Genomic DNA, 27077 nt, shown 5'->3' on the forward strand with positions numbered 1-27077 from the left:
ACACTAAAATAGGGTAGATGATTATTTTGCACAGTAGGATTTGGGGGAGTGTATGACCTCATAACTTTATAGAACTGTCTGCCTCACAAAATAGCTGCTCTGGGGGGGGTAGCCATTCAGTTTGCCAAGTGTTAAATTGGGCATACCCTAGAAGAAGTTAGGTGGACTCCTTTGAATCAATGAGGGAGGCTGATGTGTCTGATATGTTAATTACATGTTGATGGAAGGCACAGTAGTCCATTGCCCTTTCTGAACTACAGTATTAGTACAAAAAGCAATGAAAAATCATCACAGCAGAGGCTGTCACCCTTGTTCCCATGTGTGCTATATTTCTTCCATGGATACCAAATAGGAAAGCAAATGTAGTTCTTCTGATTATTTTTTTTCTTCAAGTGCAGTCTCACATAATAAGCCTCTGTGACTTCCTGCCCCACACCACTTTTCGATGCTCTTGATTTAGATATGATATTAATATGTCTTTTGAACCATGTATTTTAGCAGCTTTCATATTCAGACGTAAAATCCCAGTTATTGAATGAATATTACATGGGGCAATATTGTGTTAGATGACAGCCTAATTTGAATAGTTAGTCATGTATTCAAAATGCGACCTTTTTTGGCATGGTACAAAAAGAATCTCATCAGTTAATGAACATAGGCAATGCATGCAGTGTGTAGGGAGTGATTGCATTTAACTATGAATTACTCGATCTTTAAATAGCACTTTTTTTTCTTCAGGTAAAAAGAGCAAAGAATTTAAGTACCCTGGCTTAAGTAGCATTCATTGTAATTATTTTTCACCATGATAGCCAGTGGAATGTAAATAGTTTTTTAATTTCTCAATGGCAAATGTATAGCTCCTGGAATTATCTACCTTTTATATATATTATATATATAAATTACATGATTTATCTCATCCTTTGTTTGCTTTTAGGGAGAAACAAGAGCTGCTTCATCACTGCCAGCTCCACACTGTGGTTGGGCTCAGGGAAAGGATCGCATTGATGGATTGGTGCAACAACCCTCCCAGCCATGGAAGGGTGCATCTTACAAGAAAATCCATAGGTGACTAATCAGCCAGACTGGCAATCCCTCACCCACAGTGGTAAGCAGCCTTTGAGGTCTGGGTATACCTGATATATTTTGGTATACCTGGAGCTCAAGTCTAAATCTAAATTAAATTAAGCTAAGCATCTAAATACAGAATTTGAAGCTTCACATTATGTGCCTTATGAACAAAAACAAAAAGAGAAAAAACAGTTTCCACTGTGCATATTTTAGTCTTGAATCCTGCTTTTCTACCACTTCTCAGCAGTGCCCAGTAACTTCACACCTTTGCTTTCATGTTTGTTTGTTTTTTAAGTTAGTCATCACACAGTGTCATTTAGAATCAATTTAGCACCCTTCCATTGTGCTGAGTGATTCCAGTGAATAATGATAGCAGGATTAGCCAGCTACTAATTAAATGATGCTGCCTCTTAGCTTGAAAATGAAACACCTCTATGGAATTTAAGAGTTTCTGGATTTATTTAGGCTGTGTGTCTAAGTAGGATGTATGAGGTTAGTGTAGACAGGGCAATATGAAGATAAAATATTAAAACAGCAAAAAAGAAAGGGGGAAGAAGAGAGCAAGAAAGTGAGAGAAGGGAAACAAATTCACCCAGTCACAAAAGTGTTGAATTGCATGGAAAATTTTCCACACTTTGCTGAATCCTGAGTGCAGTTTCCTGATTTTGCCTTTGTACAATGCAGATAAAGGGTTCATGTCTGTTCTCACTTCCAGTCACAGGTGTGTCTTCAAATTTCTGCAAGCGATAAGTGGTGTAAAATAGGATGTACTGCCTATTTGTTGAAGCCTACAGGTGTACCTGTTCCAATAAAGCAGGACCTAGGTTCCTTACCAGGACTAAAAAAACCATTGAGTGCTTGCTTCTCATATTGGCTTTATTACTATGCAGTTTTACCACTTGAATTCACTGATTAATGTTTGAAGCAGAATTAAAAATTTATTAATTATATTTTTTTCAAAATCTGCTACCAAAAATCACAGTATCTCACAGTTCAAAGACAGTTTTTTGCTTTTTCAAAACATTATTAAACTGATTTTACTATACGCCTCATAGGACTGTAGTGGCATACCCTCCTATGATATAAATAATGAAAATTGTACAAATGACACAAGTGATGAGCTCCTGTCTGAAATAATAGGTACAATCATAGAATCATAGAATAGAATCACAGAATAGTTTGGGTTGGAAAGGACCTTAAGATCATCCAGTTCCAATCCCCATGCCATAGACAGGGAACCTCACACTAAACCATGCCACACAAGGCTCTGTCCAGCCTGGCCTTGAACACTGCCAAGGATGGAGCATTCACAACTTCCCTGGGCAACCCATTCCAGTACCTCACCACCCTCACAGTAAAGAATTTCTTCCTTATATTCAGTCTAAATCTCCCCTGTTTAAGTTTGAACCCGTTACCCCTTGTCCTGTCACTACAGTCCCTAATGAATAGTCCCTCACCAGCATCCCTATAGGCCCCCTTCAGATACTGGAAGGCTGCTATGAGGTCTCCACGCAGCCTTCTCTTCTCCAGGCTGAACAGCCCCAACTTTCTCAGCCTGTCTTCATACAGGAGGTGCTCCAGTCCCCTGATCATCCTCGTGGCCTCCTCTGGACTTGTTCCAACAGTTCCATGTCCTTTTTATGTTGAGGACACCAGAACTGCACACAATACTCCAAGTGAGGTCTCACGAGAGCAGAGTAGAGGGGCAGGATCACCTCCTTTGACCTGCTGGTCAAGCTCCTTTTGATGCAGCCCAGGATACGGTTGCTTTCTGGGCTGCAAGCACAAACTGAAGCTGGCTCATGTTCATTTTCTCATTGACCAACACCCCCAAGTCCTTCTCCTCAGGGCTGCTCTGAATCTGTTCTCTGCCCAGCCTGTAGCTGTGCCTGGGATTGCTCCGACCCAGGTGTAGGACCTTGCACTTGGCATGGTTAAACTTCATGAGGTTGGCATCAGCCCACGTCACAAGCGTGTCAAGGTCCCTCTGGATGGCATTCCTGCCCTCCAGAGTATCAACGGGACCACACAGCTTAGTGTCATCGACAAAATTCCTGAGGGTGCACTCAATCCCACTTGTCCATGTCACTGACAAAGATGTTGAACAAGATTTTGCCAGGCACAGAGGTGAGACTGACTGGTCTGTAATTCCCCGGGTCATCCATTTTCCCCCTCTTGAAAATGGGGGTTATATTTCCCTTTTTCCAGTTGTCGGGAGCTTCACCTGACTGCCATGATTTTTCAAATATGATGAACAGTGGCTTAGCAACTTCATTCACCAGCTCCTTCAGGACCTGGCAAGTGAAGTTGCTAAGCCACTGTGATGATACCTAATCCTGAACTGACATCTGAAGGATTTTAAATACCAGTTATCAATGACAGGTCTGTGAGCTAGCCTCAGTTCTCTTTATCCTGTGTTAGGATGAAGATGAAGGCATTTGACCCTCTTAACATCTAGATCCAACCCCTGGGCTTTTTTCCCTTGAGCTCGTGTTGCATTTAAGGATTCATGCTGAATAACAATAACAAAAGATGGGTCCCATCTGGTTTTCTGTTGGTTGGTATTTTAATTCAGTGAATGACTACTCAGAGTTTAGTCTGCCAGCCAAGGAAGGTATGCAGTTATCAACATTACCGATAGGATAAGCCAATTACATAAGCTTGTTTTCAAATCTCCCCAAATCCCCTAATACTTAACAAAGTAAAATCTTCAGTTGAAATGTACCTGCTTACAGAAAGATACAGCACCAAATACAAGTTTCATTCAGAGCTTTGGGTAGACCAAGTGGTTTTGTTGCCATTTTTAGGCAGGAAATGTAGCATGAAACTGAAAAGAAAGTACAGATAAGAAAAACACAGAGTTGTAAGAAAGCCTTTTGAGAGCTGTAAGGAAAACCTTTGAGCTTAGAGGGCTGTGGAGGATCAAGCACTGAGAAGCTCAGCATGTGCTGTGTTTTGGGGTCTAGTTAGTGCTGCAGCTTTGAGCTGTAACAGTATTTCTCAAACTGTCCATCCAGCCATTGCCTTGGCAGGGCTCCAGATTAATCCTGTGTAGGGAGAGCAAAGTACCTCTGAGGCTTGGCAAAAGTGCTTGTCCTTTCCTCATGAAGATCTGCTCTTGTGCCTGGGTAGTGTGGGAGATGGCTCCTCCTTTCTCCCAGCATTTATAGCCGTTGTGAAAATAGATGATTCCACAAGACAGTCTAACACACAACTGCAGATGCAAATTTCATTGTAGAGCTCTGAGACTCTCTCTTCTGCAATACAGCTAAACTGTACAGGCACATGCAAGCAGTTCCACAAGCCAGCCCAGAATGTGCCAGACCAAGTGAGATGGAGCTTACGAGGGAAAAAACAAAATGCCAAGGTGCAAGGAAGAGGAAAAAGCACAAAGAACAGTGAGAAATTAAAACTGTAGGTCATGGAATGTAAAACAACATCATCATCAATGCCAGGCCATGAAACAGGGGGAGTGTTTTGTTGCTGAATAACACGTTGCAGGCCCAAGTCAGTGTGCAACACTCAAAGTATGGAAGATGCTGTGCAAGGCAGGTGTGGAAAAAGGATTAGCAAACAGAGGAGGATTGGGAACAAAGAAAAACTAGGGAGGAAGTTTTTGAGAAAGGAAGAGGTTAGAAGAGAGAATAATGGCACAAAGGCTGGTATGGAAGAGAAGGGCTGAGACAGTAGAAGGAAAGATGAAAGAAGGTACAGCCACTGTTTTGATTTGCTGCTTTTCATTAGAATTGTATCCTTTTGCCACTTTTGGATGGCATACAGACATATATATACATGGAAATACAAGCTTTTCAGCTTAACAGGGTAAAACTCTCTTCCAAAACTGGCATCAAAACTACCTGCAAAACCCAATGAAACAGCCTTCAGTATTCAGTCAACTGTTAGCATTAAACAACATCCTATGCCAAGCAGGGAGATGTCAGCCCAGCTAGATGAATACATGCCAGAGTGTTTACATGATAACTGGTATGATGAATCAAACTCTTAAGCAAATAGATACCTAGGCAAAGAGCAGAGTGACCAAATTCCATGGTGCACTACGCTGCTATCTCTGCTGTGTTGCAAAATGCATGAGTCAGAGGTAGAAGATAGCCCTTGGCAGTATTTGTGGAGAGTACTGTGATCTCCACAGGCCCCTGTGTTCTTACTTCCTCATGTCTTCAAGTGTGCTTTCTAGCAGTACTCTGCCCCAGTGTCTATGTGGCAGTCAACCAAGGTCTGCATCAGCTAGAGAGGGTTCATTTACTGGAAGGAAACAAGTCCTGCAAGCAGGATATCAGGTGCTCAGGAGGCGGCAACCTCAGAGCCCAACCTCCTGTTGCAGTTGTGGTCCAGAGCCTGATCTGCCATTCTATAAACAACAGTCAAGCCAGATTCTCTGCTGGCACAGAGCCACAGAAGCTCAGCTCAAGCTCTGTCTTCTTTATCTTTTGTAGCACTGAAGATTGTGCTTTAAAAGATGCCCAGGATATAACAGATGAAGTAAAGTGTACTAAATTCAACAGCAACCTTAAGTAAAAGCCTAAGCTGCTTAATTTATCCTTGGAATAATTTTACCACTAAGCTTTTTTTACCTTTCTTGTGGGTGCTGTCATAAATGTCTTGTGGGAACAGTGGAATTGGCATTTCTGGACTTTGAAATAGATGCAACTAAAGTAGAGGAACTGACAAGATCGTATCTTGGTGTCTCTTACAACCTTATTTTTTAGTATGATTTTAGCAAATGCATTCAGTTACTGTCCTAAGCTTGCAATGTTAAAGTGCTCCCACTAGGCTTGTGTAACAAAAGCCCAGCTACCAAACCCCTCTGCTTCCTCCATGCAATACAAAATGTGGTACTGTCAGTTTTGCAAAAGGTTGGGAAATCAAGATCTGACCATGGCAAGCATGTAAAGTAAAAAGTAAAGAAAGATATTAAAGTTAATAGGTAGCCAGCTTATAATAGAATCATAAAATCATGGAATAGTTTGGGTTGGAAGGGACCTTAAAGCTCCTCTAGTTCCAACCCCCTGCCACGGGCAGGGACACCTTCTGCTGGACCACCCTCCTAGTGAAGAATTTCTTCCTAATGTCTAATCTAAATCTCCCCTTTTTCAGTTTACAGCCATTCCCCCTTGTCCTGTCACTATATGCACTTGTAAAAAATCCCTCTCCAGCACTCTTGTAGGTGCCTTTAGGTACTGGAAGGCTGCTTAAAGGTCTCCCCAAAGTCTTCTCTTCTCCAGGCAACCAACACCAACTCTTTCAGCCTGTCTTCATGGGAGAGGTGCTCCAGCCCTCTGATATCTTTTTGGCCTCCTCTGGACTCACTCCAACAGGTCCAGATCCCTCTTGTGCTGAGGGCCTCAGAGCTAAAGGCAGTATTGCAGGTGGGTTCTCATGAGAGTGGAGTAGAGGGGGAGAATCCCCTCTCTTAATCTGCTGGTCACAGCTGGTTTCTGGGCTGCAGGCACACACTTGCTGGGTCATGCTGAGCTTCTCACTAGTCAGCACCTCCAAGTCCTTCTTCTCAGAGCTGCTCTCAATCCAGTCTCTGCTCAGCCTGTATTTGTGCTTGGTATTGCCCTGACCCAAGTGCAGGACCTTGTACTTGGTCTTGTTGAACTCCATGAGGTTCGCACTGGCCCACCTCTTCAGCCTGTCCGGGTCCCTCTGGATGGCATTCCTTCCCTCCAGGGTGTAAACTGCACCTCACGGCTTGGTGTCAGCACAAACTTGCTGAGGGTGCACTCCAAGAAAGATGTTAAACAGCGCTGGTCCCAATACTGACCCCTGAGGAACTCCACTTGCCACCAATTGCAGAGTTTTTTATGTCCTGCTGAAATAATTTTCTGCTTCAAATTTGGGTGACAGTTGCCACAAAACCTCCCATGTGCTCACAACTGGGCCTGCATTCTGAAGAAAGGAGCCAGAAAAAGGTACCGGATCTCCTTCTAGGAGTTTCTTAAAAGAGATTTAGCTCACCAGAATTGGATGTCTGCTCCCTGAGTACTTCTCATTCACCACATGCTCTTGACACTTCACCCTGCTTGGCTTCTGCCTGTGACTGGAACCAATGCGAAACCTCTGGCTCCATTCCCCTCACTGCAGGATTCTAAAGAACAGGCTGCGTGAGGCAGAACTGAGAGGTAGAGCTGGACATCAACTGTTTCCTTGTGACTTGCAGACCAGTAAGTACCATTGCACCATGTGGTTACCTCCCAGATGGAAGAAGCAATATATAATAGCTCTTTTAAACAGTTCCAAAATGCCATTAACACCATTTCCCTCTCTATACCTGTTTTTCTGACATCAGATTACACCTGGGTATGGTGTATTGGTATTTGTTCTGTGCCTCACAGTGGTACCACAGGTCCATCCGCAACTTACTCCTTCCTTGTCCTTTACTTCCTAAATCAAGAATAAATAAGGAGAAGAATTTGCTAACACCATTCTCAGTGTGCTGCCAGCATAGCACAAATGGCATGGTTATCTTGTCAGGAAAACACTGGTAGCTGACAAGTCCTGCAGAGAGATTAAATACATGGGAGGACTGTGAGCAGTACGAGACAGACCTGCTGCTACTGATAAGCTAAAATCAGTGTTTGTTCCCCAGCACTCCCAGTAGCAAACCAGTCAGTTGCAGTGTGCATTCCTGATGCCTGACCTTCTCCTGTGGCTGTTGTGCGTCTCTTGGCCTTCAAGCTTCCCACAACACAGGTCAGACTCTGAGAAGGGGGAGGGGAAGGGAAGAGCAAAGGAAGGCAGAAGGGGAAATAAATACCTAAATTCTTTTTTTCTGGTTTTATACATAGTCTAAGGAAAAGGACACTGGCAGGAGCCAAATGGTATCTGAACATTGCTGTGCTAATATGACAGCTTTATGGGAAGGCAATACTGGGTCAGAAGCCTGATTCCCCCTACTTTTGGGTCAAGATCTGTTACGCAGGGGAAAGAAAAACATTTTCAAGGTAAAAACACTGGTAGAGTGGTAGAGAGAGCAGACCTAAAACCTTCCTGTGCCCTGTGATGGGGTGATGTGGTTATAGAGCTAAAAAATACCATTTCACGTGAAATAGGGGCAGAAGAGGATGGTAGAATGAACCCTACCCACATCACTGCTTTCTGCAGGCTGCAATCCACATGGGCAGTTCCCTCACAGTCCCACTGACAGCCCCACAGCAGGTATGCAGGCTTCGTACTGCATGCACAACGTGAGCTCATGCAGCTGTAACATTCCTCCTCCATCACTCATGCTGGTTTTCCTCCTTCCTTTCCCCTTTTATACCTCCCTGCAGCCACTGCACCTCGCTTCCATCCTGTGTCCTCCTGTCTCCTCTTTGCTCAGAGCCCTCTCTGTCACACACCTTTTGTGACTTAGGGAGGAGAGGGAAGGGAGCAGGGGATGGCAGCTCACCTGAGTGGAACCAGAACCCAGCAGAGTTCAACCTCAAGAGCATGAGTTAATGGGTTGGGGTGCACAGGACTGGGGAAGGTGATTGCAGTTCAAGGTAATCTCTGCTCACGGCTTTTCCTGGGCTGCTCTGGTAGAGCACTACTGCCCAAGCCAAAGGAAATTCTGCATCTGATTTCCACTAAGAGGATAAAATCAGCCTCTATTGGCACAGGCAGAAGTCAGCCCTGAAGGTATATGAATAATGTTTCCTTAACTGGCATCTGATATTGCTCCTTGCATTACACTCCTATTAGCGAGAGACAAGCGAGGCCTCTTTGACCATCCAGTGGTTCATGATGTTCAAGACAAGCTGTGCAAACCCACTTAAGGAAGAGGAGGAACAGGACAGAATGTGATACATGGGCTGTAAATCGTCACTCCAGCTAGAAACCAGGCAGGGGTCCTGAGCCTGTTCATCCAGTTAAACGGGTCCATGTGCAGACACTCAGCTGCAGATAACATCAGTGCAGCAGATGACCTCAGCCTGCAACATGGGCAGCAGGAAGCCCACCCTGCAGAGCTGAATTAAACTCACTTTTTACACAGCCTTTACACTCAGCCTGCATCCATAGGTTGCTACACCTGCCATGCTGCTGGTGCAGTCACACACATTAAATATGTGCTTCTCAGACACGGAAGCTATTATTTCTGTGAGATGAAACAGCATCCCACACTCTTATTAACCCATGCCCTACTTCAGAAGTAAATCTAATTTGTGGTTTTCATAGTTAGCTAGAGCTGGAGTTGGTTTGTCCCTGTGTCTGCTCTGACTTTGCTGGACACATTTATGTAGCACCATATGTGGCAGAGCCCTGTTTACTGTGGCCTGTAAGCATTATTCCTCACAACAGAATAAGGAATTAGGGCGGTTTTTTGTTTCACTGGGGAAGAGAGGAGTAAAAACACAACTGTTACCGACATCCCTTCCTAAAGCAAGTTTTGTATTTGGCAGAGAATGACGTGCTGTCTGCTGAGTGACGTTTCTCATCTGGGATATTCCTGCACATCTGGACACCTTCCACAGACTGTCTCAAGAGAGAAGGAAGAGAGTTACAAAGGATTCATTGGCTTTCTGATGGCAAACATCAAACAGAGTGGGTGGTGTTTCACAAACACACTACGTAATGGGGAAAGGGAAGTAGGATCTTCAGCCATGGCCACCACAGCAGCAGTATGTACAGTAATTTATATGGTGGATTCATCTGGAGATTATGTTACAAAACAAGCAATGCAAGAAAGCAAACACAAACCCTTTTTTAACCAGTGCTCTATATTTTCAGTTATAGCTGGCACAGTTTATTACTTTTTAAGGCACTGAACATAACTATATTAAACCCATGAAGATGTGTGGAGCGTGAGTGGCATTTTACCATCTTTGTGGGGGGGAAACATCAGACAAGACTGTGCAATTTCAGTTCCTCTGGGGATTCAGCTCTGTTCTGTTGCTGTCCAGTTTGGTTACTTCTGTAGTCCCTGGGTATACTTACACTGCTGGTGACCGGCAGCTTGAAGGAAGGCAGTGTGTAACAGATTAACACCTGGATGGCTGGAGTGACACAGCCCAGCTTGCAGAAATGGAGCCCTACATGCACTTCAGTGATCTCACAATCCACTTGTGGATTGTTCCTCCTGTCCTTTGAGCTGGATGGCAGATAAACTTCGGTCAATGTATTATACTATGCCCTTTGTAATGAAATAACATCAGATAATATGTATTTAGTGGGGATTTAAATTCCCGAGCTGATTACAAGGAGCTGTTAAGACTCATAAGCTTTTAGCAGTGCCCTGGGTTGAGTCTCAATGATGTCCAGCACTGCAGCAATGTGTTCTTCCCAGTGGTGCTGGAAAGGCCGGGAATTTGTTAGGAATAAACCTGAGAACATAAAATGTCAGCGATACAACTTGATATTCAGCAAGGATTGAAGTGAAAACTATCTCGTACATTCTGAATTCTTCCAGCTTTAACAAGCTGTTTGCTCTGAGATCCCAGGTGTGTGACAACCTCTCCATGCACTTCCCAGCAGTAAAACTAGCCTAGCAGCATTTACTGTGCCCAACGAATGTTACGGAATGTGACTAATTAATGCTGTAAAATGCTTCTGAGAAGAGGAACGCGAAATAAAGGGATTGTTACTTATTAATGCATGGGGAGAAGAGGTCTGAGCTCCTGCAGGTGCCTGCTTCTCCACAGATGTCAACCCGCCCCTGTGGTTCCTGTTTGATTGGAACCGCTCCATTTTTACCCCTCACGGACACGAAGGTGAGCGGTGAAACAAGCACCCGGCTTGTGCTGCAACCGAAGGTTCCCCTTCAGAGACGGACCCCACCGGGCCCTCATTGCACTCCTCACCGAACCCGCCCTACCCCGGCCCTTTGTGAGGCGCTTTAACACCGGATCGCTACGTGCGGGCCCGAGGCGGGGGAGCCAGGCCCGAGCGGCACCGGCGGCTCCAGCGGCCGCCCCGGGCACCGGCACCGGGATGGGGAGGGGGTAACGGGGAAGGGGGGGGAGGCTCGGGCGCGGCAGCTCGCGCCCCGCCCCGCCCCGCCCGCAGAGGCCACGCCCCCCTCCTGCCCGCGCGGTGACTCGTCCGAGCTGCCACGTCTTCCCGCTGACGTCACCGCGAGCCGGCTCCTCCCCAGCCAATCCGCAGCGCCAGCCGCCGCGGCCAGCCGACGGGGCCCAGGGAAGAAAGGCGTGCCCGGGCGCATGCGCCGCCGCCGCCGCGGGGCACGCCGGGAAAGCGAGTTCTACCCGCGCAGAGGAGCGGCAGCGCCCGCCGCAGGCAGACTCGGTTTCCCGGCGTGCCCCGCGGCCGCCCCCCGGCCATGTAAGCGCTGCTCGGCGAGAGGCCGCCCCGTTTCCTGGTTGGGCTCGGGCAGCCATTTTGGGCTGAGGAGCGAGCGCGGAGGCCGCGGAGCGGGCAGGGCGCCGGCGGAGGGGCAGGCCGAGCCGAGCGCCGGGCGAAGGCGGCAGCCGTTGGACGTCTGCATCCGCGAAGCGCCCGCCTCGGCGGCGGGAGGTGCCAGGCCGCGACCGTCCCCCCTCACAGCGCGCTCGCCGTCCCTCGGGCCGTGGGCCCCACGGACATGTCCAGCATGAATCCCGAATAGTGAGTGCGGGCCGGGCAGGGCCTAGTCGCGGCTCCGCGGCGCGGTGGGGGGAGTGCGATCGGCGGGCGGCGGGGGGAAGGAGGGAGGTGGCCGCCGGGCCTGACGCAGGGGTGGGGGGGGTAAAGGAGCGGGGCGGAAGGGCCGAGCCTTCGGGTCTGAGGGCCCCCGGCCACAGAAGGAGCGGTGCTCCGGGGGCCGTGGAGGCGCTAGGCCTGCGGGAGCCTTCCCTGGCTTGGGGTTGGGTTACGGGCCCTGGCGGGGCGGGCTATGAAAAGTTAATGATGCCTCCGCCATAAACCGGCGCAGTGGGGCCGGTGATCCCGGTGGTTCCGGCATCCCGCCTCTGTCCTCTGGAGCGCAGTAAGTATGGAAGCAGCGGACAGCGATATTCCCGGATCTCCATACTGCGCATCGGGGCCCAGGCTTCAACAAGTGACGGGGGGGAAACCAGCGCTTTGTGAAAGCCGATCTTCCTGGCCGGTTTGCTGCTGGCAGCTTAGTAGTCAGAGGTCCACCCTTCACTTTAGCTGCAAGTCATGTGTGTGTCACATGGCTCTTGCAAAACACTTCTTGCCTATGTAGATTTTGCAACGCTGGGAGTTGATAATGAAACGCTCTTGGGGTTGTCTTGAACTGAAATAGGGCTTGCCTAGAAAACCTGGTAACGACACTGGCGTTTTTCGAGGTTTGTTGTACCTCGTATTGTGTTTATGGCCTTTCTCTGTAATTGGCCTGCTCAGGAGTAGGGATGCCTGAGCTCCCTGGTCAATAGCTGACTGTATCCTGGTAACTGGAAGAGCAGGGACTTGCCCACCAGGATGTCAGGGGCCATAAACCTTGTTTTGCTCATGGCTTTTTTGAGTGAGTAAGGGGAGAGAGTTGGGATTAGTTTTAAAAGCACTTTTAAAACTGCTGTGCTCTTAACACGTTATGGTTGAAGAGTGATTTTAGTATTTCAGATGCAGGCTTTGCTAGCACTCCACTTTGGGATGATGAAGCCACTGTGCCTTGTAATGTAACTGAAGTGGTTATGGTATTCACATGCACGTGTGGTATGATGTTACAGCTCTAGATACCCGTTGCCTCTCATCATGGATGGTGCTTTCACAACTTCAGTCCTCAAACCATGCTTTGCCACACAGCTGAGGCTATTGACTTCTGTGGCTATGGCTTTTGTGCTCAATGCTTATGGCAGTGTGGTTGCAAGCACTCTAGGCCCGTTAAAATCACCTGAAGAGCAAGCAGGAGTAGAAGGCCAAGGAGTCATTTGGTAGTGTGAGATTGTTGGGGATAGTTAAGAGGTACAGCCAGGAACTCGGGTTACATCTTGGCAAGGTGACACAACAGCCTTCCTCATGTGGCTTTGGAAAACACCAAAACAGTCACTGGAGTTACTCAGTGGGTGAAAGACCAGCAAATAGTTGGTACCTCTGTGGTTGTACTGTTACTCAGAGTTAAACTTTATTTTGTGGACTGGTGGGCTTTGTAGTGAAAAACTGCCAGCAAAGTGTTGGACCGCTAACAGTGTTCAGAAACTGGTTGAAGAAGGCTGTTTTCATGGGTATTTTTTTCCCTTGGTAAAGCCTCTCTGCTTTCTAGGCTGATGCAGAGAGGAGTTACCTGAAATGAGATACTGGATGTTATGAAGATAGGGAAAATATTTTGAGGGAGGTTCAGCCTGTGAAGAGTGCTTGTTCCTGGTGGTGAGGGCCGAGTCCTTGAAACTGAAATGGAGGAAAAGCTGTATTTTAAGATTAATTTGTAGTATTAAATTGGTACTTCCTGACAGGATTGTGTCTGCAGGATGAGGATAGAGAATGGGGAAGGGTGTGGTGAGATGGACAGAAATTATCTGTCACTGTAATATGTGTACTTGAATCAGTGTTCAAGCAGGATTACAACACTATTCGTTCTGTTACCTGTAACAGATATAAATATAGATGACCATTTGTCCTTTTAAGAGTTCCTTGTCTATAATGTAACACATTCTCACTCCCTTATCACAACTTCAGATCAGACTATAGCCCCAAATCCTCTCCTCTGGATATACCAGAGCTTTGTCAGAGGCCAGTGGGAGAGCTGGTTAAAGGTGAAAGACCTGCCTCCTTCAGTTTTCATGCTGAAGTTACAGATTAGCAGCTGCTGGTGCAAGGGTTTCAAGGGGTTGGTGTGTATTCTTGCAGCTTCCTGAACTTCCAGAGCTGTAGGGCAGCTTAGTGAGGTAGTTGATGTGCTTTTCTTTGAGTGAAGGAGCTGAAGAGGGATGGATGAAATGTTAGTGCTACTGTTTGGAAGCTAAATTCCGGGAACACCTGCCCACTGGGATGTATTTCTTCTGCCTTCCTCCCCCGTTACGGTGTTTAAATGAGGGAAATGTCAATATTGACTCTGTGGTGACTAGATCATGTCAGGTTAGGCATTTCCTACCCCTTATGCAACTTGCATGTAGTAGGCTGACTAGCATAAACACGCTGGTGGGTGAGCTAGCTAACAGCCAAGTGGTATCAGCAATTAGTCTTGATCAGTGTTCTCTAGTGTCTGGATCTTGTTCTAGATACCTCCTTCAAGGAGATAGGAGGAGATGAAGTGTTTTTAAGAGTAAATTTGGGGTTTGTGCGTTCTTCAGAAGAGTTAGTGAATACTGAGAGGGGTGGGGAGAATGTCAGTCTTGTGTGATGATGTTCAGTAGACAAGAATTGAATGACAGCTTCTGGGTTGCTGGAATGATCTGAAATTGTTGTGTTCTCACCTTTCCAGACAGCAATCTGTGATGCAGAGTGGCTTTGTCTTCTGGATTCTGTTTTCTTATACAAGCAGTGTGTAATCAGACAGCTGTGCTTCAAATTTTCTTGGGTGGTAGAACAAAGACTGGGGATTTGAGGCTGCTGCGAGTACCTTTTCCACAGTAAATGTGCAGCTGACATAATGATTAAAGCAGATTCCTGCCATTCCTTCTTGGGTATGGATAACCACCTAGTCTTGTCTGCTTTGGCATTAAACCTCCCTGGCATTTAGAAAATCCCCACATTTACCTGTATGAAAGGCAGTATCAGAGGCCCACAGGTCCCTTGTTGTACACAGCTGTGTCTAAGTCTGTCCTGAATTTGACTTCCTGGTGTTCTGCTGAACTTGCTGACTGCTGCGTGGGAAATGCTTGCAGCAGGAAGATGCTGCTTCACGGCTTGAGAATTTGACAGGGCTGCTTTGGAGGTGCCTTTTTTGGCAGGAGGCAATTAAACTTAACACATACATATCGTTTATCTCTTTGGCAAGAGGAAGTTGCCATATCCTCTTCCTGATGGAGAGGATTTGAAAGCCTTACTCTTATTGACAGTACAAACCTACCTGCCTTGCTGCACATGTTCTTCCAGTGTGCTGTCTTACAGGAGTGAGGTACGACTTGCTTATATAAATGGTGAGAGATAGCTGAATGATAAATCTGAATTCACACTATCTCCAGGTATTGTGGAGAAGATTATGCTGCATACCTCAGCCTGCTTTGTGAAGGCTCCCTAAACTGGAAGAGCTAATGAGTTAAGCTTCCAAGTTTAAAGAGCAAAATTCAGTGGCTTCAGAAATGGTGGTGTGGCTCTTCAGGAGTAAATACCAAAATTAACCTGCAGGGCTTGTTGGCCACATTGCTACAGCTGAACCTGTTAACACAAATGTTCTCTCAGTGTATGTCCATCTAAAAATAGATCTCTGCAAGTTTTTGGAGCTTATTTTCATTTTTATTTGATCTAAACTGTTGCTATACCCTGAGAGCTGTCTCTAGCAGCACACCATGTGTAACAGGCTTCTGAGTTGGTTCTCAAGGTTTCTCTCAAGGCACCTGCTGTATTTTCAAAGGTCTTAGAGTAGCTGTATCTAAAAAGGAAAGCACTGTATTGCTGGCATATGAAATGATTTTAATCTCTTTAAAACCTAAATAGAGAGGTTCTTAAATTACCTCCGAATTGATGCAGGTCTAAGTGTCAGTCTTGCTTACCTGGAAAAACTCGATTTTTTTTTTTTTTGTGGCACATCACCTGTTTCTATGGTCAGGGACAGAGCTCAATCAGTCAAGTCCATTTCCAGCCATGCTGCAGCCTGATGGGTGCTGGCCTTGGCTTAAGTCACCGTGTGAGCCTGGGGTTGTCACTTGCTTCAGGAAGTACTGCAGCCAAAAGTGAGGGAAGGTTTTAATAACAAAGATGTCAAACCCAGTATTTAAAGCTTCTGGGTTTTGATGTGTTAACAGTAGTGCTGTGTATAAACCATTATTCTTGTTTGCTCCTGAACAGTAAAAGATTTAATGGCAGGGTAGATCCAGTTCTGAGCTGCTCTCAGTGCTAAGAGTAACAGGGCAAGACAAGCTACTTGATTCTGGGGGCTGGGGGGACCTGAATTCCCCTTGGAAGCAAGGGGAGGCTCATAAGTAAATCTTTCAGACTCATTGCTGAAACTTTACTTTGCTACACTAGAAGGATTTTTTTCCCCCACTAATTTTAGTGAAGACAACACAGTGGTAATATTCATGTGCTACCATTCTTAAGGGGATTATAACATGCTACAAGCTCTAATACTTTCAAGTGTATTAGTGCTTGCTGTAAGTAATAATTTAACTTCAGGCCTGCTGAAAATTCTGGTTTTGCAGAGAACTGAACAACCGAAGCTCCCTGCTGAAGTAGTAAGGAGCTGCTTGAAGGCTTAGGCAGTTGTGGCATCAGTTTATGTCTAATCATGGGGAAGAAGGCATAGGTTTAACAGTGGACCAGGTCTCGGAGCTGTTGTAACTTACTCTGTGTAACCTGGAGACCCAGGTTTCTCTGCTGCTCTTGAGCTAAATTATTAGTGGGGTAAGAAGTATTAAATGTGTCTTGCTGCAGTTGCTATTGGATATTCCCTTGCCTCTGTTCCTGATGGGTGTTGGTGGATGAGGAACAACAGAGCTGGGTAACTGAGAGTGACTGTAACACTGGTAAATACAGTCCCACTTCAGTGATGTTGAGGCTTAAACAATTTATTTTTTATTGTGATGCTTAGGCTTAAAACATGTTTTTTGCTTGTGATAAAGCACAAGCACATCCTCAAGCACTGTCTGGTCAGAGGGGCAGTGGTGTGCACAAACGGAGCCACAGGAAACACAAAACTCTTTTAAAGCACATGGGGAGGCAGTACTCTGGATTCCAGGTTGTGAGGAGGGATTTTGGTGTCCCCTTATGGGTAGGCCCAAGCTTCAAGAAACATGTCTTTTGGCTGTGATCACCTGTGTAAGAGCACAAGCAGTAATAATGCTTCTGGCCAGTAATAACGTTTCAGCTCTCTTGAAGCTGTTAAGAGTCTATGATTCTGTGATATGTGGATTGTGATGTAACTTATATCCCTTGAACAGTTTAGGTTAACTGTCATACTAAAACCATCTTGCCTTGTAGTAGTAATGACTTGACAGGTGGAGTAGTGAGTTCTGTGGCTGTGCACTGCTATGTATTCTTTGGCTTTGATTTTATTTGTAATAACTTGAGTGCTTTTAGGTTTGCAGTGTGGGAGGAGCTTGCATTTTAAGGATCAGCTTTTTAGTTGCTACATTTGCCATTTCTGGCCTGTAGTCTTAAGAGCAGTGCTGTGGAAACTGAAGGAGGTTTCAGTTGAGTTTGTTCTTGCTGACAGGGACCAGCCATGATCATGGTTATTTGGGCACTTGAGCAGAGCAGTTACTAGCAGAGCAGTTGACCATCTGCTTGGCTGTATGGATGCAGTTTCCTGGCTGGATTCCTGCCAGCCAGAGTCAGTGTCAGTGCTGAAGAATAATAGGTGGGGACAGTTGACTTTGGGCATTTGCATATACTTTATCTTCTCAGTTTGGTTAGGGGGGCATGGAAATATATCTGGTTTAAACTCTTGTGGTTAAACAAGAATGGGGCTGAATCCTGGACACCACAGGGCTGAAGAGTTGTAAACATAGACTGGTTTGGTCTAGTACATGCAAAGTAAAATAGCTTGTGTAAGTGGTGGCTTGGTGCTTTCCCTGTGCTACTTGATCTCTAGTATTAAGCTGCCCCATTAGTCTTATGACTAACACAAAATCTAATGTATGCCAACCATGAAGTCTTCACTACTTGTTGAAGTGAAGTCTAGGTTGGGCATTGATGGTATACACTTGTTCCCTCAGTGTTGGAGAGCTTAGTATTAGGCAAATAAAATGTCACCTCTTCCAGTGTTACTTGAGAATTCCTAATATCACATCTGACATCCTCTGGAGAATGAACAAAACCTCTTCTGGCAATGGCTTTAGCTCTATTTTAGTTCCTGAAAGGCAAGTGGAGTATGTAGTTGCTGTCAGCTGTTAATAGTCTATGGTGGGAGGTGGATGTTCATTTTGTTTTAGCAGGCCACTAAACTTAGCATTCATAGTTCGTGTATTTAAATTGCATATTGTGCTGTTGGGTTCAGCTGGAACCTAAATTTGGGTAACTTAAGCTGAGGAAAGAATTTGTTGCCTTTGGCCAGCTATGTGGTATTGGTGAAGCTGGGCAGTAAAATCAAGCCTTTGACTTTAAAGGAGATGCAGAGACAATGGCTCTGGTGGGCAGCAGGCTGTTACTACCATCTGCGTGTTACTTGAGTCACTCAACCAAGCAGTGAGGCTTTCACTTAATTGCATGATTTTAATCTTAGCTAGAACACAAAGAGCTGAAGCAGGCCTGTGTTAGTCTTGCTGATAGTCATATAATAGCCCTAGAGTAACTTCCTAGAAAAGCACAGTTTGAAGCAAAAATGTTGTGTTCAGAGCATCTTCCCTTCCCAAGTAAATTGTGAGTACCTATCCAGTTCAGGCTAGAAAAGCTTGGAGTTACAGGTGCCTTCCCCAGTAGTAAATTAACTTACCCTTCATAATACACTAGCTATAAGGAACTTGGTTCTCAATAGTGTTTGTCATTAAGTGACTTAATCTTGTTTTTTTCCTTCTGCAGTGACTATTTATTCAAGCTACTTCTGATTGGAGACTCCGGTGTTGGGAAATCTTGCCTTCTACTTAGGTTTGCAGTAAGTGATCGTGCTTGAAAACTCTATGTAAAAAACCTACCAGGTACTTAGCAAGCACCTCTCTGCTACAAGAACTTCTTGAAAGGACTGATGTCTGTCAGGTTTGGTATTCCAAGGAATAATGAAAATACTGCAGAACTCTCCTGTCTTCTGTTCCTAGATGATGTATGAGTAATATGGAAAGAAATAGTATCATGAATATGTCTAAGCTTAATTTTCATTTTCCTGTTAGCTGAGAACAAGGTATCTTAAATTAACTTCCATCATTACACTAGTGGTAGAACATTGAAGATGGAAGAACATACTTGAATTCTGGGGTGTGTGCTTTTAGGCATGAAGAGTACAAGTGTGTCAGGGCAACACCTTCATCATTTACTACTTGATCTGAATATTTCCAGCCAGATGAAGTTTGATGTCTTCATTGAAAAGGCCTATCAATTGCTTAGCCAGGGGGAGGACTGATTTAAATAATGCTCTAGGAATAATAAGTCTTTATGCTTCCTTTAGTGAATGAATGTATAATAAATGTTAAAATAGCTGGTAAGCTGCTGTGGCTGAAATTTGATGCAAGAAACTCAAGTTTTGTTGTCAATAGGAAAAGTTAAAATGGATTTGACAGCTCTGAGTAGAAAAAGCTGGAGTACAGTGAACTCTTATGACTATGCCAAAGCGTAGCTTTATGTTGTCATGGGAGGAGAGGAAGGGAGAATGTGGAGCACTAGTCCACAAACTTGAGTCTCATACTGCAAGGTGATGGCAGCAGTTTCACAGCTCAAACAATTGCTTTAGGCACCTCTGGAGACAGCCTGTTGTGTTTCATGTTATTAATATGAAATACTGGTCTGGTGTGTACAAATGGCATCACCTAAATTAAAGCTACTCCAACTGCTGTTTGTGCTGTATTAGGATAGGGAGACACCAAAACCAGTATGAACACTAGAAGCATGTATCTGCTCTGCTCAAAGACCTGGAGGCATTGGGTTGGAAGTGACACCAAGGCTTGAGCAGTGTTCCCAGATCAGTCTTGCCTGCTTTTCTTGCAGATACTTCTGAATTAATATTGGCATCGTGTGAATAATCCAGCCTCCCTTTTTGGATAGCCAGCACCTTAAGTTATCTGGTGCTTCTTCAGCTAATTAGCTTTTTCCTTTAGAAATTTGACTTTTACCCTGACATAAAGAATTACCACAGCATTCACTTACCTATGTTCTTGCTGTAGGTTAAATTGCATCAGGCTTTTCAAACATACCCTTTTGAGTATTGAAATGTTAAGGAAATAAATGTCATGTCATTCCAAAAGGCTTAATGTTTCTTACTTGCATGTGTTCCCTCAGGCAGATATATTGCCTAATGTGTCTTCCATTCACAACCAAAAAAATACATAGCTGTTGGTTGCATAAAGCCTTTTGTAGTATATTTTACATTAAGTTCTATCCTGCTGGTGCTTTGGGAATAGAAACTTTCTTCATGCTGACAAGCTAACAGTCACTAGAAGGTAGCAGAGACTCATCCAGCACTTCCTATGTGTCTTAAGGCCTGCTGGAGACCCTGCAGTCAGGTCCATGTAAGCTGCTAAATCAGTGCTGTGTTTTCCTTCCTGTATTTACACAGACTGCAGAGCTGAGGACTTAACACAAGTACCTCAGCTGTAACTCTAAACTGCCTTAGCAACCAGCTGTGGCAGCAGAGGATCTGAAATTCAGATGTGGAGTGTGACTGAGGCAAAGCCTCTGACTTGTAGGTAGCTGCTCTATAATACAGATGAAAAATCATCAAAGGAAAATGAAAGTCTGAGGCATCTTAGTAACTGTAATGGTTATTCTAAGTAGCTCCTCAATCTGCCAACATGAGCAGAGACTGTTTTTCAACTACAGTTCAAAAGGACTTGACACTGCAGGATTTCCAGAGGGGGCTTTTTAACTGGTCTCTGGAACATAACTCTTGTTGTTTGAGGTGCTTTTAAGAAACTGCAGAGTTTGTGTAAAGCAAACACTCTGAAAATACTTTCTACCCTCTGGATTTTGCCGTGAATGATCAGACTGGTTTTGCTAGGGAATTAAGTACCTTTGTCTGCCTGGTGCCTGCCTGTTGCATAATGAAGTAGGTGACTGTGGAAGAGGTGCAGCTGGCTTGACTTCTGTTCACTCTTTCTCCTAGGATGACACGTACACAGAAAGTTACATCAGCACGATTGGTGTGGACTTCAAAATCAGAACTATAGAACTAGATGGGAAAACAATCAAGCTTCAGATAGTAAGTAGCATTTCTCAACTCCTGCGTACTTTAATCTGTTGAAGCACAGAACTACATTCATAACTATTGATAGTTATCTTTGTACTTTAATCAATAAAATAGAAGCAATATCTTCTCTGCTACAAGAAGCTACGCAGTTTTTACAAGACAGGATTCCATGAGCTATCCTTAAAGAAGGATGCTTATGAAGGCTGACTGAACTTTTTTCCTGGGAAGAAGAAAGAGATGAAGTATTTAAAAGGCACTAGGGGATGTGAGCTGGAGGGTAGAATCCTGTGCTGAAGTGCTCTCTTCTCAAAACTGGTGTAGTTTTGCAGTATTTAGCAAGGATTTGTGCAAGTGCAGGAATATCACAACTCAGTTGTCCAAGATGCCAAGAATTCTGCAGCAGCTGTTAATAGCAGACTGCAGTGTCCAGTGCTGGAAACTCTTTTTGTTGACCTGCATGGAAAACTTGACACAGATGCTGGTAACTGGCCTGTCTGCTTTAGCACTGGGCAATGTTTTCTAGTTACACTTTTGGCCTTTCACTTGGAATTAAGCAGGGGAAGGGACTTGGCAGTTCTTTCCTCTAATCGTGAAGCACTCTAAAAGGGTGACTGGTGTGATGAAATCTAATATCTATGCAAGGTCACACAATCCTTGTCAGCCACTGTTTCCAGCTCAAGCAGAGGCTGTCAGGACTGGAAGGCAGTGACTCAGGGATTCCAGGCCATATTGTGAAGCAGAAGTAGAGTTTACAGCCAGAAGCCTGAGTCTGAGCCTCCAGACTGTTGTGAGTGTCCTGAGTCCAGAGCAGCCCACTAGGAGTGCTGTCACTGCTGAAATCTGGCTGTGAGTCTGTTTTTAATACACAGCCAGCCCTATTCTTGATGTGGCTCCAGGGAGAGAGGTGTTTGGGTGAGTGCTGTTCTGCCCTGGTGGGGGGAAGAAGCCCAGCACCTAGTGTGCCTCCTTAACTCTTCCTGCATGGGAAGGGAACCAGGCTTTGTTTGAGTTGCATTTCATTCTCTGAAGAGGATGTTGCTTTCAAATGCATTGCTGCAGCTCCTGTACAAAGGAATTTGAAGGGAGTGGTCATGTTAGACCCACATATCTCTGACCTTATTCCTAGCAGGTTTTCAAGCCCTGGTTTGTTTGTTCTTCTGACCACTGAACCATGGCTCCTTCATGGGTCAGAATTGCTTAATGTTTTCCTTGGTGAGATCTCTTGGCTACACTTGCCTGAAACCAGACAAATGAGCACTTTAGAGAAGTACCTACCGAAGTTAATTCTCAGTTAAAGTATCCTGATCTTCTCAAATTCTATTTGATGCATACAGTTTCAGAGCTGCTTTTGTAGCTGTGACTTGGAGGTGCTTGTAGTTGGATGGCTGATCAGCTGAGCTGTATTTCTGGAAGCCAGTATGTAACACTGGAACAGGTACATCGCAATAACTGATCCTGTTATTTGCCTTGTAGTGGGACACGGCAGGACAGGAGAGGTTTCGAACTATCACTTCCAGTTACTATAGAGGCGCTCATGGCATCATAGTTGTGTATGATGTTACAGATCAGGTAAGTGGTAAGCCTGTCCCTGGAGAGTTTCTCCTGCTGGAATACACTAAGCTGATACGTAAGGCTGGGAATTCAACAACTGAGCACTACCTAAGGAGACAGTGATCATGTTCTTCAGGCTGTATTAAAGTTTATGAAGCCAAATGTATGTCTTAGTCTTTGGTTTGGGGCTAAGTGCAGAAATAAATGGAGCAATGGGATCTGTGGCTTTATAGTCATTTTATTTTAGGCTTAACCTAAAACTTGCTGGGCAGGTAATTGATTGTTCAGTGTGAATACTTCTCACCCTGCTTTTGGTCACAGGAAGTCTGAGTTACTGGTGGAAGTTGTTGAAACATCTCTTAAGGTATTTGAACTTTGATCTGCAGCAAAACCTGGCACTTGAAGCAGAAAATTGTCAGCATGTGTGCAGGGTACAACTGAGGCAGTGTCTTCTGTGAAAGCTCTCTGAAGATTACTGATGCAGTAGCCCTGTCTGAAGGGCTTTTGGGAAGTGTAGAGTTTCCTGAATTGGTAGAAAAAGAACAGTTGTGTTCAACTGTTAACTTGGATATCGGTGCAGTGTGGCAGTTCTGCATTTCTGGAGAAAAAGGTCGTTCCATCATCCCTACAACAATGTGGTTTGCACCTAATACCTAGTGCTTTGTTAAATGCCTGGGATTCTTCTGGTTTTAGCTGTGCTGTATCTTATCTGTGCTACAGGAAGAGGAGGAAGAGTCCCAGATGGTAGAAGTTGAATAGTCAAGATATGGAGCAAGGAGAAATATTGGGGGGGAATGCAGAAGGGGGGAGGAAGTGCTGATTGTGTAGGGCTTAGACTGAGGAGCTGCTTAGACCCTGTGTTGGCTGAGGCAATCAGGGGGAGTACTGTAGCATTAGGGAGCTCTCTTGTGGTTGGTAGTCACACTGATAAATGAAGTACATTGCTTTATCTTCTTTCCCAGTCATTGCTAAATAATGCTGAGCTTTCCGCTTGGTTTTAAGGGTCTTGCTGACTGCTCTCTTATCTCCTAGGAGTCTTTCAATAATGTAAAACAGTGGCTGCAGGAGATAGACCGTTATGCCAGTGAAAATGTCAACAAGTTGTTGGTGGGGAACAAGTGTGATCTGACCACAAAGAAAGTAGTAGACTATACAACAGCAAAGGTATGTTGATGTTAATGTGTTTGCACAGTTGAGCACCTGCTCTGGATTGTAACACACTTGAGTAAGTTCTAGTGCAAAGAAGTGTCTTGGTATGTAGATGTCAAGGTACCATAAGCCAGCAGCTCACTGACCCCATGCAATGCAAGTTTTCATCAGGCTGGAGCCTGGGAGTGGGGTGGTGGTATTGGAACTTGCAGCTTACTCAGCGGTGCCCCAGGAAACAAGGTGAGGTATGAAGCAGCGTGTGAGCTCACTATTCACTGTTCCTTGATTTGCAGGAATTTGCAGATTCTCTTGGAATTCCGTTTTTGGAAACCAGTGCAAAGAATGCCACAAATGTAGAACAGTCTTTCATGACCATGGCTGCTGAGATTAAAAAACGAATGGGCCCTGGAGCGACAGCTGGTGGGCCAGAGAAGGCCAATGTTAAAATTCAGAGCACTCCAGTCAAGCAGTCTAGTGGAGGTTGCTGCTAAAACTCGCCTCCCCCCTTTTTGTCTCACAACAATGAATTTGCAATCTGAACCCAAGTGAAAAAACAAAAAAATTGCCTGAATTGTACTGTATGTAGCTGCACTACAACAGATTCTTACCGTCTCCACAAAGGTCAGAGATTGTAAATGGTCAATACTGACTTTTTTTATTCCCTTGACTCAAGACAGCTAACTTCATTTTCAGAACTGTTTTAAACCTTTGTGTGCTGGTTTATAAACGTGTAATCCTTGTTGCTTTTCCTGATACCAGACTGTTTCCTGTGGTTGGTTAGGATGTATTTTTGTTTTGATGTTTCTATTGGCATGTTTAGATGTCAGGTTTAGTCTTCTGAAGATGAAGTTTAGCCATTTTGTATCAAACAGCACAACAGTGTCTGTCACTTTCCATGCATAAAATTTAGTAAGATATATGTAAGATCTGATTTGCTAGTTCCTTCTTGTAGAATTATAAATGGAGAGATCACACTATCTGATTAATAGTTTCTTCATACTCTGCATATAATTTGTGGCTGCAGAATATTGTAATTTGTTGCACAATATGTAACAAAACTGAAGAAAATGTTTAATAAATATTGTACTTATTGGAAGTAATATCAAACTGTATGGTGATAAATATTGTCTTAATTTGTATGGCTAAGGGGGAAATCAGGCTTGCATTGTGCACAAAACGTATCTGTGTGCAGCCATGGCGCTCAGACCTCCTAGTAGACCAGAGCCCTTCCTTGCAAGTGAAACTAGTGACTGTGGCCCAAAAGAGTGAGTGGTCATGGTGCTTAAGGCACATCTGCTGTACCAGAAGCACCCAGCCGATGTTCAGGGAGGCATAATGCACTCTGAATGTACAACAGTTCCCTAACTTGGTCTTGGAACTTAATTTATTTCTCAAGGACTCTACTTAGGGAATTCCTGTCCGCTTTGCATAGCAGGGGTAGAGAACAGTATTTCCCTAACATGAATGACTTCAGTGTAACCTTGAGGTGGTATAACTTTCTACCAGTATATTATGTCTTTTCTATATACTGTTGATTCCATCCTCTTCTAATCAGTCCATTTCTGACTTAGTGCAACAGCTTAGCTTCTATTCTGTTATGCATAGAGGCACCAGAAGGATGCAGTGGGACAGGGAGGCCCCACCCCAGCCTGTTGCTCAAAGTAGGCGCTCTCTGGAACAATTTGGAACTAACCAGCAGCCAAGAGGTTTTGGACAGTGTGTGATTCTTTGTACAGAGCTAATCAAATCATTAGTGCCTGATGTCTAGCTAAAAGCCACAGGAAAGCTAGCCTATAACACTTCCTATACATGTAAAATTGTTCAGCTTTATCTAAACTCCAATGTTCAGCCTATTCTGTAAATAGTCTCATGTTTGAAAGACCATGTAACATTCCCCTAGTAGTAAATACACCCTGTGATAGTAAAAAAAATATAGCCTAGGTATGTTGTGAGGTATAAACTAAAACTGGTGCAAATATCCTCTTTTTTTTTGGGGGGGGGTGACTTTGGCTAACAGCTTTCTTCAACATAGTTGCATAAATCAACAGGCAATTGTAATACATAAAGTATTGTCATGGTTAAGTTGAACTCTTCCACTTGAGACCTTCACAATAAAGTGATGTGCTTTCTATTAGAGATGTGCTTGTTGGTATAATTCATTATACAATGTGACTTGCTCCTCCTTGGGAGCAGGAGCAGTAGGAGTAGTGAGTGCTGCCAAGATCAGGGAGTGAATCAGGAGGAGGTGTGTTGAGGGTAAAACATCTTCCCTGCAGAGAAGTGCACAAATGAACTTAAATGTCAAGATGCCTGCTACATACTATCCAAAACAATGTTAATATATACAGTAATAAAAGCATTGCAAAACCAGCTTGGGCTACACCAGTTGTTTGGTGGTTATTTTTTGTCCCTAAGTCATTACTGAGTTACTGTGTTTGTGTTATTAAATGCTAGAGCCTGCAGAGGTCGAGCTGGAGGTGTGTGGAAGAGGGCAGAGCAGACCTAGAAACCTGGAACAAGGGCACTGTTGTGTTTTAATCTGGGAGCTCAAATGTGAAGTGCTTAAGCATTGCTCTGAGTACCCATAGGTATGGGACCTGGTGCTGGCAACACCAGTGAGACCAGTCTTGCTGACCATTTGCTTGAGCCTTTCTGCTGAAATTTAGACTCATAGAATGGTTTGGGCTGGAAGGGACCTTAAAGCTTATCCATCTTCCACTAGAGCAGGATGCTTCAAGCCCCATCCAGCCTGGCCCTGAACACTGACAGGGATGGGGCAGCCACAGCTTCTCTGGGCCCCTTGTGCCAGGGCCTCACTTCACCTGGTGCAGTTGTCACCTGCATCTTGGCAATAAAAAGCATTGCCCTTTTTTAAGCTGAGGAGGTGGAAGAGGGGAGAGTACCAAAAAAAACCCACAAGACTCAGTGAGTTACTTGTCATTTGAAACTGCTTCAGTTTGTGCTAGTGCAGTACAGAAACTTCGTGTTGTTCTGCTCACAAGAATAGGAGGAAATGACATCTTCTGCACCAGAACATGCTGATCACCATTGAGTTGAAAGGTTAATTAAAGCCAAGTACCAACATTCTAGAGTTGGCTGTAACTCTTTGGGCACTTCTCTCATTCTGCTGCTCGAGATGCCTTTTTCTGTTGCAGAAAGGGTTTGGAGACTTTTTGTGACTGTTACGTGAACTATGATGAATTGCACTAGCTGCAAGAGGGGAAGGGCAGAGCTGCACCCAGGAACCCCAGCACAGCATTGAGACCACTACTGCAAGTAACAGCAAGCAGTTTATGTATAACCTGTTCTCCCCTGAGGGTACTCACCTGATTATTACTAAGATTCCTATAGCATATCGGCTCTTTGTGTTTATGTCTAAGAAAGCTGGAAGTTCAATAGGCTCTGCATCAACAGGAATCATAGAATAGTTAGGGTTGGAAAGCACCTTAAGATGATCCAGTTCCAACCCCCCTGC

The 27077-nt window shown here is 44.7% G+C and overlaps 1 protein-coding gene and 1 long non-coding RNA gene across 3 annotated transcripts; both read left to right on the top strand.

Annotated features, from left to right (window-relative positions):
• The first annotated feature begins 940 nt into the window (after window positions 1-940).
• LOC117435963 (uncharacterized) lies at window positions 941-10658 on the top strand. 2 transcript variants are annotated; one of them, XR_004549495.1, is made up of 3 exons: window positions 941-1105; window positions 7682-7785; window positions 9474-10658. It is a non-coding gene; the product is annotated as an uncharacterized lncRNA (long non-coding RNA). The 2 variants fall into 2 exon arrangements; XR_004549494.1 differs by lacking the exon at window positions 941-1105 and having other exon boundaries at window positions 6754-7785.
• A 725-nt stretch (window positions 10659-11383) lies between these two features.
• Window positions 11384-25972, top strand: RAB1A (RAB1A, member RAS oncogene family). Its single transcript, XM_005147444.2, has 6 exons — window positions 11384-11634; window positions 18589-18661; window positions 20819-20914; window positions 22376-22471; window positions 23486-23617; window positions 23896-25972. Exons 1-6 carry the CDS (start codon window positions 11612-11614, stop codon window positions 24091-24093), a joined length of 618 nt encoding a protein of 205 aa, XP_005147501.1. The 5' UTR covers window positions 11384-11611; the 3' UTR covers window positions 24094-25972.
• Window positions 25973-27077: the final 1105 nt, after the last annotated feature.

The sequence above is a fragment of the Melopsittacus undulatus genome, chromosome 3 (assembly GCF_012275295.1).
Source record: "Melopsittacus undulatus isolate bMelUnd1 chromosome 3, bMelUnd1.mat.Z, whole genome shotgun sequence".
NCBI classification, from domain to species: domain Eukaryota; kingdom Metazoa; phylum Chordata; class Aves; order Psittaciformes; family Psittaculidae; genus Melopsittacus; species Melopsittacus undulatus.

What these genes read in the sequence shown, in the direction of transcription:
- RAB1A (XM_005147444.2), top strand. Translation starts at nt 11,612, where the DNA reads ATGTCCAGCATGAATCCCGAATA. An exon ending in TCCAGCATGAATCCCGAATA is followed by an intron (nt 11,635 to 18,588) that starts GTGAGTGCGGGC and finishes TTCCTTCTGCAG; the next exon opens with TGACTATTTATTCAAGCTAC. An exon ending in TAGACTATACAACAGCAAAG is followed by an intron (nt 23,618 to 23,895) that starts GTATGTTGATGT and finishes CTTGATTTGCAG; the next exon opens with GAATTTGCAGATTCTCTTGG.